General features: G+C 38.0%; 1 protein-coding gene across 4 annotated transcripts in view; it reads left to right on the top strand.

Annotated features, from left to right (window-relative positions):
- LOC124789978 (copine-8-like) overlaps positions 1-16,237 on the top strand; it is a 232,275-nt gene that overhangs the window by 118,459 nt on the left and 97,579 nt on the right. For all 4 annotated transcript variants that reach the window (XM_047257521.1, XM_047257520.1, XM_047257519.1 and 1 more), the window contains exon 7: positions 6,949-7,084. In XM_047257521.1, the coding sequence (XP_047113477.1) occupies positions 6,949-7,084 (136 nt within the window). The remainder of the gene's footprint in view (positions 1-6,948; positions 7,085-16,237) is intronic.

The following is a 16,237-nucleotide window of genomic DNA, read 5'->3' as shown; positions in this document are numbered from 1 at the left end:
TCACCTAAAAGTTTTTCTAGGTGAACAGAAGTAAGAATATATAAAACAATAATCAGACTGGTATTACTATATGGGGCAGAAATATGGAGAACAGATAAATAAACAGAGAGAAAGATAAAAATTTTTGAAAATAAAATCCTGCATAAGATATTTCGACCAATCTATGAGGGAGGAAAATGGCAGAGAAGAAAGAAGAAGACTAAGAAGGGCCAGCCGTATCTATAGAAGAGAACAGAGAGAGAAGTCTCAGAGAATAAATTGTAAGGATGAAGACCTCCAGACAGGCTGAAAATGAGATGGAGAGACCAGGTTGCCAAGGACCTCCAGGTACTAGGAGCAAGGAACGAAGACACCGAAGACAGAATACTATGGAAAAGGGCACTTGACAAGGCCAAAAACTGACTGCAGGTTGTGGGGCCATGAGAGCAAGAAGAGTAAGTAAATAAGTTAAATGTTTATATTGTATCACTCTTTAAGTGGTGTGATAAGCCCTGGACTGTGTTGCTCCAGAGCTTAGAAAATAACACAGGAGAGATGGATGTTCGTACATGAGTGTAAATGACGCATCACCCCTTACTCAGTCACATCATATGCGGCATGGTACTAGTAATTGGCTGCTTGGGCAGCTAAATGCCAAAAGCATCCAGCCTGACCAAAGCAGTACCCATTCCATCCCAGTGATTTCCATGTGATCACCAGGGCACTCTTTAGGGTAAATTCATCCAAAGTAAAAAAAGAAAATGCAGAACTGCAGAATAAATATAGTTACTGTAGAAACAGCTACTGCAGTGTAATTAAATTTACTTGATAGTTAACGTCTGTTACTTGCCGCTACAGTGTTCCCACACCAGCTACCACTCAGTTATCAAATGGTGTTAACATGGAACACCTTGGCTGCCATGAGGTATGTCAGAAAAGTGAGATGCTCTTTAGACAGCTGATTTTAACTAACCACTGACTGAACTGCACAAGATGACATGTTTTGTAGCCCTGAATTTCAACTCGTGTCCTAAACTAACCACAGCCTCGTGATGTGCGATGTACCTGAAAAAATGACAGTCAACAATCTGTGGCAAACTAAAATCACGATCGCTTTGTTCAAGGCGATTAAAGCTAATGTCTGTGAGCAAACTCAAGACAGAAAAAATTCAAATTTCAGCACTAAAAGCAAACTGTAATTTATCTCTCTCATTAGTTACCTGAAACTATCGTTACACTAGCTACATGAGCTGCCATGGTACCAACCGCTGAGCAATCCCCATTGGCACATTGCTGCACATTATAGGTGACACAAGTAGATTCCAAATGAAAAAATAATCATAGGAAAAAAATGAGAGCAAATAAAGACAACACAATGATGAAAATGACATAACAAAGAATTCAAATTTAAAATAATACTTTCAAATCAATTAATTGAAAAAAAAAATAATGATCAGACACCTTTGATTAGATCCAAAAAAATTTTTAAAAATCTGTTATTTGAGAAGATTTGAACCCATGACCTTTTACATGTGAGGTATATGCCAACCATTGCGCAACGACACAACACTACAGTTTGCAGGTATATTTATAACTTTGGTTCTCCGGTCGCAGTGATGAATTGCAGCCTTCAGAATTCAGCTTCACACAATATCATATGAAGCTTATCTAATGTAAGCCGATCTCTGTGATTATGATAAGTGTATATGTGATGTTGAATTGTGTCGTGTTGGGAAGTGTCTGGTAGTGTTTGGTTAGTGCATTGGGTGAAACATAAGTATTAAATTAGCATCATTGTGTATGTATGTTGTTTTTGGTCTGTTTATAATGTATGATAAAATACAAAATAAAAGTGCCAGTCCCATGATCAGGATCCAAGCACATCAAGAAAGAATGCTGGACAAGGAATTGTAAGTGAACTGACCAATTGTTGTGGTAGTCTGGCAACAGCAATCCATTTGGGCTTGAAGTTAAGTGCTGTGAAGCATGTAAAATGTAAATGTCGTGTGACTAGGGCCTCCCGTTGGGTAGACCGTTCACCAGGTGCAAGTCTTTCGATTTGACGCCACTACAGCGACTTGCGCGTCGATGGGGATGAAATATGAAGTGTCAACAATCAAGAAATTTTAAATGGTCTTAGTATAACAAAATAATGCAGCTTGGACAAAGCCGAAGGTATTAAAAATGCATTTAGTGTCTTCCATCAAAACATAAGAAGCCATCTAAATAAAAAGAATGAACTTCTCATATCCATTTAGGAAAAGGAAAGGATGTAGGGAATTTTAGCAGACTTGTTGTGCATATCAGAACGCCATATGCATATCATTTAAATTGAACAGTATCATCTGGATGAATAAAAACCAAATCATACCACTTTAGAACCAAGAAGAAAAAGGGGAAGGGGCTACATATTATGTACAAAATGGAACTAAATACCAGGACCATCAGCTTAACAAATGTGCTCAATAGCAGTTTGAAAGCTGTGTCACAATAGTGGATCAGGTAACACTCAAGCTTGTAGTACTGACAATTAACAGGTCACCAGCAGGAGATATCTTAAGCTTCATAAACTGGCTATAAATTGCTTTAATAAGGCTATGTAGATTTAATTGGGGAACCTTTTTTGTGGAGATAAGCAAACCACCTCTAATGAAAGACCTAATCCCTCCTTTCAATCCTTTTAAAAGTTTTTGAGAAAGTGACGTATGATAGAATACTGACTTGTGTAACTGAGGAGAATTAACTGCCTCTCAGTTTGTCTTTTGTAAACGATTCTCCACAGAAAAATCAGTGCAAGACCTCCCAAATGAAATGCTAGCAGAGCTAAAAAAAAAAAAAAAAAAAAAAAAAAAAAAAAAAAAAAAAAAAAAAAAAAAAAAAAAAAAAAAAAAAAAAATCCTGTTGGTATATTCTGTGTCTTTCCCAAACACTTTGATTCACAAAATTGTACTTGGCAAACAAAAGTATTATCACATTAATGGCATCCACTTACATGAATAGAATATTATTGTCATAACTAAAGTAGAGTGTCACATTAACAGATTGTCTCTCAAGCATGAAACTAATATCAGAAGGCAGTTGTTTCCAACTTTCATAAATGACCTTCCAGTGACTTTAAGGGATGGTTCAAAATTTGCAATAGTTGCTGATCATATAACATACTAATCAAGGGTCCAAACTCAGCCGTAGCATACACAGCTTGGATGATACTTGGCAACACCTTCATGTGGTTCACTGGTAAGAGTGTAAGTCTTAATATCTTCATGACTCATCTTATGCCATTTCAGGCCAGCAATAATGATCAATTAACACCATAAGTAGACATTAATCTTCATATGGTAAATGACATGCAGTGTCTGGGATTCCTAGGTGTCCAGCTACATAACAAGTTAAAATGGAGTCAGTACTTAGATAAATTGGTAAAGAAGCTCAGTTCAGTGTGTTTATACCCACAGATGCATCTCTCATGTTATGTTGGCGTAGGGACAAATTGTATGCTTGTTTTTACATATTTTCTCTCCTTGTTGTCCAGATTGTTTATTCAGCAGAAGTAAGCAATAAGAGCATAGTGTAAAGAAAATAACTACACGTTTTGTATGTTTTTAATAAACTTGGAATTCTTACAGTTGTTTCACAATTTGTTTAGTCAGTTACAGTTTTTGCTGCTAATAATAAAATTAGTTTCAACTGAATTGTGATTTACACAGTTAAATATAAGAAACAGAAATAATGTTCATGTAAACTTTGTTCATTGCCTAGGGTTGAGAATGGAGTTACGTGCTCTGATGTGAAGGTATTCAGCAAGCTTCCATTTAACACAAAGCAAGAGATTTGGAATCCCTGCCAGTTCAAAAGAAAGTTATAAACATACCCATTAGCCACTCTTCATAAAAATTATCTGAATATCAAAGGAAATGAAAAGTTTTGTTAGCTGCATGTCAAATAGGACTGTTCATTGCAGAGTTGCATGACAAGTAGTAAGGTACTGTAAATAAGGCAGAAGAACACCATTGTGGTCAATTAATATTAAGCTACGAATAACAGATAAATGGCAGCTGCACAGCGAAACTGAGGAGGCAGCAGCTTTTTTCAAAGTAGTAGCTTTCTTCCTAATTGACTTGATTAAATTTAGCCATCATGAGCATGAATAGCACTAATCACTATAGTAATATTTTGCTGTTAGTACAGTACATGGAGTAGGTTTCTGTGAGTTCCTCATCTTTTGTTAATACGTACATTAACTCGTTCCAGATCCCTTGATGGTATCTACGAAAAATGATAAATGAATGAATGAAGCCAGATCAATTCTCCAAAATATGCTATTAACTTTCACAGAAACGTGTTTAGTGTTTTTCCTGCTTTCACATTTTTATTCAATTTGACACAAATATTTAAACAATGTAAAGTACAGGTTCAAATATCAACAATAGTATGAAAGAATAGGTTGCTACTCACTGTAAAGATGAGACACTGATTTGCAGACAGGCATGATGAAACTGCTGTTACATGTAAGCTTTTAGCCGAAGCCTTCTTCAGAAAAGAAAATGCACATACAAGCAAGCACACATGACACACATGGCAACTATCTCTGGCCATATTGCGGCTAAAACGAGTTCAATAGGAGCAACAATCTAGAATGGGTGTGGGTAAGGGGGAGGGATAGCAGGGTACAGTTGGATGGAGAGGAATCAGTGCTGCCTGGCGGGGGGACTGGAGGTGGCAGGACATGACACATCATCAGGAGGTTGTGGCTGAGGGAGAGAAGGGAAAAACAGAGAGCAGGAGAGGAGCAAAGAAGAGGGAAAGACCGTTGGGTGCACTGGCAGAGAGCAGCACACAATGAGGGTGTGGGGAAGAGGACAGAGGGGATGGAAACAGTTGGGTGGAGAGAAGAGTGACAGTAGGTCACAGTAGGTTGAGACCAGGATGATTTTGTGTGCAGGAATGATTACAATTATCAGCAGGAAGAATTTGAGGTATAAGATACTATACCAACAATCTGCAGGGTTAGGTAGCTGTGTGTTGTACATGGACAAGACTGTTGATACAGTGTGGCTTTGTATGTGTGCTGTTTGAAAGCTGATGAAGAAAAACAGGAAAGTAGAGAAAAAAGCGGATGCTGAGTACAGTAACAGCGACCAGCTGTCCCTACCCTTGCCCCCCCCCCCCCACCCCACCCACCCAACTATTTCCACCCCCTCTATGTTGTCACCTCCTCACAGTTCACCTCTCCTCACACTTATTGTGCTCTCTACCAGTGCATCCAACAGTATTTCACCTTCTGCTACTCATTTTTCCTCCCTTCTCCCTCCCAGCTGGAGCAGCTGGAGGTAGTGAATGTGTGTGTGTGTGTGTGTGTGTGTGTGTGTGTGTGTGTGTGAGAGAGAGAGAGAGAGAGAGAGAGAGAGAGAGAGAGAGAGAGAGAGAGTGTGAGAGTGAGAGTGTGAGAGTGAGAGTGAGAGTGAGTGTGTGAGTGTGAGAGTGTGTGAGAGTGTGTGAGTGTGTGAGTGTGTGTGTGTGTGTGTGTGTGTGAGTGAGTGTGTGTGAGTGAGTGTGAGAGTGTGTGAGTGTGTGAGTGTGTGAGTGTGAGTGTGCGAGAGTGTGAGTGTGAGGGGGGAGGGGGGGGGGGGGAATTACAATTGGTTTTGCTGAAAGCCTATATGCAACAGTCATTTCTTCATGCCTGTCTGCATCTCAATGTGCCATCTTTACTGTAAGTAGCAACTATCCTCTTCATCATATTGTGAACACCAGTATTTGCATCATGTGTAAAGACGAGTTTTCCCTCCGTAACCAAAAACAGTGAATCATAGACACAATGTGAACACAGTAGTTCGGCCATAATCATACTCTGTGGAATGCCTATTGTAATTTCAGCATAATATTTACAATGAAACAACTATTTTACTTGTTCGTGGGGTCCAGGCTTAAAAACCATAACACTGCAGTATAAGAACATAGAATCAAGTAAATTTTACTAGGAAGAAACATAAAACCAAGGAATTTTAGCATTGATCTTGTGGATTTTTCGCAGGGGCTATGAATTAATGGTGTAGAATTGCGAACAATGTAAAATTGGATAATTTAAAATCAAAGTATTACCCTTGTGTACAGAAATACAATTTTTTGGTGGCTACTGTTTTCAGTATATTTAGCAAACCATATTTAGATCTTCCAGTATGACAGTGGTAGACCTAATCATTTAGCATATTGTACATATGTTATATCAGATTGTTGTAAATCTGAATATGGTGTATTAAATAAACCAAATTTGTAATGACCAAAAGAATCTGAACTTGTGATTCTGACTGGCAATAAATAAACATTCTGAAACTTATTTAAGGCTGAAACTACATGCCAGGCCAGGATTTGAACCTGGAACCTTGCCTTGTGTCGAAACAAGGAATGACAATGATATTCTCCTAGAGAGATGTCTTTTTTAGCATTTTCTGTGGATCTCTCTGTGATAGACTTGACAATCTTAATGTAAATTTCTGCATACTTTTTTATGGTAACTAAACCAAGTATGTGCTGAATCAAATATTCCATAAACATTTATTATCTCTAATAGCAAAGAATGATATCTGTATGTACCAAGACTTCTGTATTGCTGCTATTCTTTTGTTTACAATTGTTTAGAATTTTCATTATGAATGTTTAGAGTAGCCCTTTAGAAATTACTACACATCGCTAAGTGTCCCATTACTTCAGAGGTGAGTAAATTAACTTCTCAAAATTTTTGAGAAATGATATGAAGAGACAGACTGGCCAGTCAATATTGGCACCTGAGGAGTTGCCCGTCTTAAAGAAGGGCCTAATAATGGCGAACTACACCATTGTACCTGTAAATAAATAAATAAATAAATTGGAAATATGAAATTACCTCAGCTTTCAGAGTCCTAGAGGAATCTCCAGTATTGTGTAGCAATTAAGAAGTAATGCAATTCTTTATTCTTTCTCGTTCCTCAGGCAAAAAACCAGTCATACCAACATTCTGGAGAGGTGAGGCTTCTCCGTTATGAATACAAAAAAGTCTACTCTTTCCTTGATTATGTAAAAGAAGGAGGTACACAGCTGAATTGCACTATAGCCATAGATTTCACAGGTAAGAATGCAGCTGAGTAAATTGTTGCTTTGTTCTAGAGTGGGAATGAGAAATAATGTTCCCATGTGGTTTAATCTCATGTTACATAAAACGCTCAGATTGTGTTTTTTGGAAAGTGCATAACATATATGGCCTCCAAATAAAAACACAACAAGAATATCTGATTTGAAGAAGTATAAATAATCCGAAGTTCTTGTTGTCATAGATTCTGTTGTAATGCCACGTGTTATAATGTCCAAGCAGACTTATTTAATAATTTACTTGACAAAAGATTTAATATCACTTAAAAAGGATATTTCAGAAATGTAAGCATGAAACAGTTTTTATGCTTTGCACAGGAACTCTGCATATTATATATTCTTCATTGATAAGGAAGGAAAGGAGGAAGGTGATAGTATAAATTGTTAATTTGAAGGTTGTATCACTGCCTTTAGTGTCTTCACATTACACCTGTTGTAAAGTTTAATGATACAAGCAAATGTTAGAACAGTACTGATAGAAAAAAGCAAATTTTAGTATTGTACTGGTAGAAACCAGTTACTATCATTCATGAAGCAGATTAAGCTTCATACTCACCTACAGAAAATTAATTATAGTGAATGTATTTGTGTGTTGACATTTTCTCCTGTTTGGGAATGTGTTTCATGTGTACAATTTTCTGTTTGTCATTCTTACTACAATTCAGCACCTCTGCTTCGTCCACTATTTATGATGGAGCAATCTTTCTGATAGAGTTTTATTTAAGTTCTGCTATTTTTATTTGTCTAGCATATTCTTACAAGTCACATACTTTCCTCAAAACCTTTCATTGTTTTCATGTATCCTCTTATTCAGCCTCTCAGTCATCTCTTTCCTTCATTAATGACATTTTTTTGGCCTGGTGCATGTCTTTCGCACATTTGCTTCCTTCCTCCACATGTATGCTTTCTTGTGCATAGTTATTACACTTTCTGCCTTAAAATGTTTGTTCTCTTGTAAGTATTCCCTGGGTGATCTGTAGTACATGCTATTCTAATGCATGTGTTTATGAATGCTACCAATTTTTAACTATTTAAAAGCTCAGCATATTGTTTTGCATGAAATTGATTGCAGCTGATAGCTTAAATTTCTTGATACCTTTAAGAAGAAATCCATATTTACTCATACCATTAGAAAATGGTTTTCAGACACTTGTACATTTCTGCTCTCATTTCTTTTTTGCTTTCACGGTGAAATTAGGTTAGCATCAAGTGGTGAGTCACATTTAGTACTGTAAAGTATTCCTTAAATTTCATTTCATTTTTTAATAAATTTACACTAACTATTGTTTCTCAGTGGTGCACAAATGGCCTAAGATCATTTTTTTCTTCACAGGAGGAACTTTATTGAGATCATCTCCTTGGTAAAGTATTTATTTCTGCTATTGATGTTGTAGAGAGCTTAAAGATGTTGCTGTTAGAGCTTTGTAGATGGTAGTTTAAATGCACTGGGTTGCATCTCTGGAGGTGGTTGTCTTGAGACGTAAACATGGTCCTTTTCCTAAAGAATTCCCATTTAACTGTAATTTTGTGGGATGTATGCTATATACTTGTTGCCAAAACCGTTTATGTTTCCAGAATGAGATTTTCACTCTGCAGCGGAGTGTGCGCTGATATGAAACTTCCTGGCAGATTAAAACTGTGTGCCCGACCGAGACTCGAACTCGGGACCTTTGCCTTTCGCGGGCAAGTGGAAGGTAGGAGACGAGGTACTGGCAGAAGTAAAGCTGTGAGTACCGGGCGTGAGTCGTGCTTCGGTAGCTCAGTTGGTAGAGCACTTGACCGCAAAAGGCAAAGGTCCCGAGTTCGAGTCTCGTTCGGGCACACAGTTTTAATCTGCCAGGAAGTTTCATAACAGTTTATGTTGTCTGGAAGTTCAGTTTCATGATATGTCGGTATCTCCCTTCTTGAATGGTGGCCACAGTAACAGTTTTATGAAATAATATACATTTTTGTCAATATTGTTTCATTTGTATCTTGGGAAAGTACACTCCGGGAAGCACAATATAAAATGAAATTTTGCTGTAATTTTACTGAAATGTTATGTTAATGCAGAAGTTTGTAGCACATGTTTACAGCCTAGCTGCATTACGATTGCAAGAAGTTTACTTATTATGTTGCATTTGTTATTTGAACTGATTTTGCTGCTGTCAGTGTTGTGAATACACATTGGCTTTCGCCAGTTTTAAAAAATCTTACACATTGGGAAACGCACATACGTTTAACACATTCCACTGCTTCACTTCAACTGAGGAACAAGGAAGGGAAATGAGATGTGGTCTAACACATTATTACAATATGCAAAGATAATTTTGGCAGTAAATTCCTATAAGAAGAATTGGTTAACCGTTTTGGAAAGGGTTATTTTGAGCTGAATGGTATTTCAGATTGAGGAATACTATTGTATGTCATCTTAAATAGTTGATGCATAATGATTTACACTCATCAGTCAGTAACTAAAATAATAAACTGTATTTGGTCTGTCGTCATATGACATTTGTGTTTTGTGGAAATCTTGTATAGAATGAATCAGTCACTTTGTACACATAAAGTGATGTTACATTGTTATATTATATGTAAACATAAGAATCACTGCTAAAATTCAATACCAGTACTTTTTTTAGCAACAGTTCAGTAAGAAAAGTTGGAGAAAACTACATCAAAGAATTACACAGTATGTATCTGCACTCTACTGTCATAACAAAAGATGTTAATTAGAAGTTCAGTAGTGCATCATCCACACTTCTGCAAGCTTTTCTATTCTCTTTTCTGCAGACTCCACGGCTCTGTCTTTCAATGTGAAACTGCTCTTTAAACTTGTGTTTATGTTTTTCAGTGTCAGAATGTAGAAAGATATTTATGATAAATTTGTATCTTCCTTAATTGTCAAGTGTGTATGATGTGGAAACTTTCGAATAGATAGAAGATGTTACAAACTTATGCATCAACATAACAACACATGGCAGAATGTCATACGTAAAAACACATGAAAACTGTTACACAGTTTTTAGTTTTAATGGGTTTATTGAGTTTTTGGTGTATGTCTGCTGTACTACAACAAGCAGTTATTTTGCTGAGTAGACATTTTAGGTATCTTTGTGTAGCTGTAACTGTGAGAGAATTGTGTGTTATTTAGTTATAATGTAACTGGATAGGGAAAAAAATCTACTCACCTAGCTGCGGCAGGAGAACATGCATATGAAGGTACTAAAGTTTGAAGGCTTTTGGAACTGAAGTGTTGAATAGGAAGAAAGGGGGGAGGGGGTGAAGGAAAAGAACTCATGAGGTCTAGGAAAAGGAATCAAGTTCGGAAAAGTCACCCAGAACCCCAGGTCAGGGGAGACTTGCCGGTCAGGGTGAGAAGGAAAGACTGATTGTTGTGGACTGCTCTGGATAAGATTTGAAAATGTGAGACCTTAAAGATGGAAGATAGTGTAATATGCAAGACAGAGATTACTGCCAAAACATCCTGCATGAGTTAAGGAGAACAGAACACTAAGTGCTTTGTGCGTTATCGAGGTGGGAGCGAAGCAGCAAAAAATAGACAGGTCAGAAATGAAAGATACAGAAAACTAAAAGGGAGTAAAGAAAGGAATAGTTACTGTGAAGAAATCCTGAGACCAAAGGAATTAACATAAATTAAAGCCAGGTGGGTGGCAAGAACCAAGGCCATGTAGTGACAGTTCCCACCTGTGGAGTTCTGAGAAACTAGTGTATGGGGGAAGAATCCATAAGCATGTGTGGTGAAACAGGCATTGAGGTCATGACTGTCATGTTGTGGAGCATACTGTACAACAGGATATTGTGTGTTCACGGGATACTCCCTCTGCCTAAGCCCATTCATTCTGACTGATAACTTGGTGATGGTCATGGTGATGTAAAAGGCTGAACATTGTTTCCATAACAGCTGGTAAATGCCGTGTCATTTCACAGGCGGTTCACCCTTGGTAATGTGTAATTGCCAGGTACTGGGCTGGTGTAGGTGGTGGTAGGAGGGTGCATAGGGCAAGTCTTACAGCAGGGACGGTCTCAGGGCTAGGAGCCATAGAGTATTGAGATGGGTGCAGAAGGAGCATAGGGTCTGACAAGGATATTATGGAGATTGGGAGGGCAACAAAAAGCTATTCTAGGTGTGGTGGGCAACCTCTCGTACAGAATGGACCTCATTTCAGGGCATGATTTTAGGAAGTCACAGCTTTGTTGAAATAGCTGGATGGTATTGAGTGACAAGCGGGTGCTCTTGAGTTGTTTTTTCGAGGGATCAACAGTATCAACATTGGGTGTGATGGCCTGGGAAATCTGCCTTTGAACTAGACTGATGGGGTAATTACATCCAGTGGACCTGTCTGCTTTTTGCTATCCCTCTCCCACCTCTGTCACATACAGTGCTCTTAGCTTTGCACTCTTCTTAACTCATGCTTGAAGTTTTGGCAGCAATCTCTGTCTTACATATTAGGTATGTGAAGAGAGAATGGTGGTGTATTGCTGTAAAGATTCTGCATCTGAACAAACAGCCTTTGCATTCAAGGCAAACATATTTGTTCAGGTGCAAACACTTTACAGCAATACACAACCATTCTGACCTCCGTGGACGTAATTACGCCACCAGTCTAGTTCGAAATCAGGTTTCCCAGGTCATCATATCCAATCCTGGTACTGCTGATCCCACAAATATTATCCTGGTCTTGACTGTATTAATCAGCTACTCTACCAAGGTTATGGCTTCCTAAAATCATGCCCTAAAATGAGGTCCATTCTATCCAACATTTTGCCCACCACACCTAGAACAGTTTTTTGTTGCCCTCCCAAACTTTTTACTGCCCCCCCCTCCCACTTCTGTCACATTCAGTGCTCTTAGCTTTCCACTCTTATTAACTCATGCATGAAGTTTTGGGAGAAATCTCTGTCTTGCATATTACAGTATCTTCCACCTTTAAGCTCTCAGGTTTTAAATCTTGTCTGGTAAGTGTCTCCTGACCCAGGCTCCTGGGCGACTTTTCCAAACTGTTGTCCATTTCCTAGACCTCACCAGTACTCGTCCTTCACTCCTCTTCCTTCCCCTTCAACCCTTCTGCCAGAAAGAGGACCCACTGGCTCCAAAAGCTTGCAAACTTCAATACCTTTATATACATGTTCTCATGTCACTGCCGCCACTCGGAGAATGGGTGTTTTTATCTATCCACTTACATTATATTTTCAAAAAGTGATTATATTTGGTTTTATTTAGTTAATAATTTGTGCCTGCCTCCAGTAACTTAATAACGTACTGGCAATTCTTCAATTTTTTCATTTGTCACATTTGTTTGCATATTAATTTAGTCATTACATTATTATACTGTCTGACAGAAGGCTACTTTCTTGTAGCACACGTGATTGTTGATTTAGCAATATTGACTTCAGCTCTGATAAAATCTTATTCAACCGTTCAAATATTTCATCTAAGAAGTTGATATTCTCATAAACATGACTCTGGGCATTGCATTTCAGTGGCTCTCATATGTAATTGTTTGTTTATTAAGCAAATACTAATTAGACACATTGCCACTCTTCTTAAAGATGGTATACCAATTAACAAACAAGTATAAATAATGCACAGTGACGTACACACACACACACACAGCTAATAGCAATGACTGTTACATATACTTCATACAGATTCAGAATATGAACAGGGCATATCCCAACATCCAGTGCAGACATTCATGCTGCGTGACTTTTAGTACTATAAAGTAACAGCCTTGATCACTTGATTTCTGGGGGACAAATACAAATTGATCGACCAATATGGATGGTCTACTCACCAATCCTCATTGCAAATAACATGGTAACACATTGTTTGCCATTCACTGTAGTAAACACATTACAGGTGACAGAAACACTGCTAAATGACAATATGAGCTGTATACTTCAGGTCCCTGTTAATAAGTACTAGTGGGAAGTTTGTAATTTGGGTCTGGCCAAGGCAGTAACCATTCTAGAGAATTGGAGCATCTGGGTTCGAGTCCCCATCTGGCACCAATCTTTAGCTCTCACTATTGCATTCGTGCAGTGCCCTGTTCTTTTCGAAGACCTTACTTCCTTCCTATCTCTTTCCCACCCCATGCCCTTCTATTTCTTTAACCACAGTTATTCATGTGTATGTCCCAGCTGCTTTATTGTAAGTGGTGTCTTAGAACAAGCACCACTCATATCTTTGAACAGGTTGTGCTGATTGCCATCTCTGAGATTTAGAAATATTCGGGTCTGGATTGAAACTATTGTGTTCCGTAGATTTAGTTTTTCTAGCCCAGGTGGAATGAGGAACTCGGGTATTGCCATCAGTCGATATAACATGGTCAGTTACTTCTACACCAGCACTTCGTATTGCAAAGTTTGGCTAAATAGACAATAGCATGATCTTAATTATGTTATGAATGTTGCAGTTCTTCATATTTCCATGCTTGCTAAGAAAATTGGAGAGGAATTCCACCTTTCAACACAAAAATTGCTGAAACATGTATGGGTGAAAACAAAACTATGTCACACGGAATAATATTTTGGGATAACTCACTACTTAGACAAAAAGTAGTCACTGCTCAATAGAAATTGGTTAGAATAATGTGTGGGGCTCATAGTCGCACATCTTGTAGGCATCTTTTTAAAACATTGGGAATTCTTACAACAGCCTCACAGTACATTTACTCACTAATGAAATTTGTTCTCAATAACATGGCCCAGTTTAACAACAACAGTGACATTCATGATCATAATACCAGAATAAAGACAGACTTACACTATGCCTTACTCAACCTATCTTTGGCACAGAAAGGGTAAAATATGATGCTATAAAAATTTTTGACAAATTATCAGATGAAATAAAGTGTCTGACAGACAGCAGTAATAGCTCCAAAAATAAAGTGAAATCATATCTCCTTGACAACTTCTTCCATATCATAGATGAATTCTTGCATAGGAATAAATAAATATATAAATACAGTATATGAATGTTGTGCATTTTAAGGGAACGGGGTAATAATAGAAATATTAAGCTTTAACACTGTACTGTAATATATATATTAAAAAATCTTTTTTTGTATGTGCATTTCTTGTCCACTTGAGACGTTCCGCATCATAGTGGCTACCATACCATCCGATTGTTCAACGGAACACACAACCAACCAACTAACTAACTAAGACGGAATTCATCTCCAAGCATTGGCTTAGCAACACAGTTCCTTCGTCTTCTTGTCTAGGGGCAATAAATTGAAGAATTTTAAAATTAAAAAGGTCAGTGGAGTTGGAAGAGAAGTTAAATAAGAACAACTGGGTTATAGTACAGCTATCAGAAGCATGACAAAAAATTAAGACTAGATGAAATTAAAATTGACACATGTTTTACTATAGAGGAATTTTAGTTTAGGATTTATAGTAAACAAAAAAATTATAAACAATGTACTGATATTGAAAGAATCTATGACAGAATAGCAAGTCTTGTTTTAAAAATAAACAAAAGATATTTCAGGGCAATAATAATTCAGATCCATGAACAACATACTCACTTTCTGATGAACAGGTAGAAGACCTCTACAAAGAGTTACAGAAGCAGAAAGCTGATGAATGGCAGCAGATATCTTTTGATAATAGAGATTTTAATGCAGAAGTATGACCAAAAACTAAATAAGGTTCTTTATTGTGGAGCTCCAAATATGATATACAAATAACAAAGATTGTCTGGTACTATAGTTTGCTGAAATGAACAGCATATTTATTTGTAACATATACTCCAAGAAGAAAATAATTAGAAAATGGTCATTGCAAAAATCAGTTGCAACTAGAAGGAATATTGACAATATTTTATGAAATGATAACAGAAATTGTACATGACTTAACAGCACTAATCCACTTTTGAATTGCAGCTGATTACAGACTCTTTCATGTAGGATAAAAATAAGTCAATGCTAGAACTTAACAGAACCAAAAGGCCAGAAATTGCAAATTTAGATTAAAATAAGTAAAGTCAGTGGTGAAAGCTTGTGACTGAGCTATGGCGTGACTGCGGATAGTGTACAGCCATTATTTGCTGGTACAGTAACTGATAACAGAGATAAAATTGTACAAGTAGTTATACATTTAAAAATATTTATATAGGTTATAGCATGAGTCAAAAACACATGCACTTAATAATGTTGAGTGCAGGAGCACCCAGTAGGGCGAGGGGTTGTGGTGATGGGCTGCAAAGCCCAGTGGATACATTGCGGACCAAAAGAAATGCTTTATTCTATTTTAAACACATGTTGCATCATTAGTTAGATAAGTCAAACAAGTCTCACTGCGGTGACCCTCACCGGTGCTGGCTCATGGTCCTGCTTGCTTGCTTCTGTCCTGGTGAGTAGTTGCACTTACAAACACCCTGTGATGTCAGCAAAAGGCCAGCTGTCGGCCAGCAGAGAATTACAAGCAAGCACGATACATTCCTGCATGTCCTCTGGAGTTAAGGCATCCTCAAAGAAAAAAAATCCAGAGGATTTAAATCTGGAAACCTAGCAGGCCAAGTAACTGTTCTATGGCTCACGATGTCAGCGGCATGCTCCTTCTGTTGCAGCAGCGTCCCTCTGTGGAATGCTTACTCCTGGCGACTCAGTTCTGCACGCTTTTATTGCAGTGGTGCATGGAGACAGCTGTGCATGGGAAATGACCCGCTGCACTCTGGCAAGAGTTTGATGGCAACAGGTGCGAATGGCAGGTCAGCAGTGCTGTTTCACCAACTCCTGCAAGGAACTCAGTTCTGGCGGTGTCTGGCCCAACCTTGTCTCAAACTTGTGGCTGGAGCTGGCAATGCTCTGGCATGATGGTGGTGTTGCTGCTGGACTCCGAATGAATCTGGCTTAAAATTCAAACTTATTTTTATGACTCTGAGGCACATTGTTAACTGAAACTTGCCCCCAGTCACTTAGCTCACAAGTATCTTGTCATGATGTGGTGACATCATCCTACCCACTTAGCTATTACTGTTGCCTGGTGCAAGTTTTTGCTGAGCTTGGTTAGCCCAAAAAAGAATGCTTTTGCGTACATGTTATTCTGACCCACATTGTGCCATACTGTTCCTACCAGCCTGCAATTGCTACTGCAGTACTTTACACAGCTTTGTTACCACTTC

The sequence above is a fragment of the Schistocerca piceifrons genome, chromosome 3 (genome assembly GCF_021461385.2).
Source record: "Schistocerca piceifrons isolate TAMUIC-IGC-003096 chromosome 3, iqSchPice1.1, whole genome shotgun sequence".
NCBI lineage: Eukaryota > Metazoa > Arthropoda > Insecta > Orthoptera > Acrididae > Schistocerca > Schistocerca piceifrons.
This window is presented reverse-complemented; position numbering and strand designations above follow the sequence as displayed.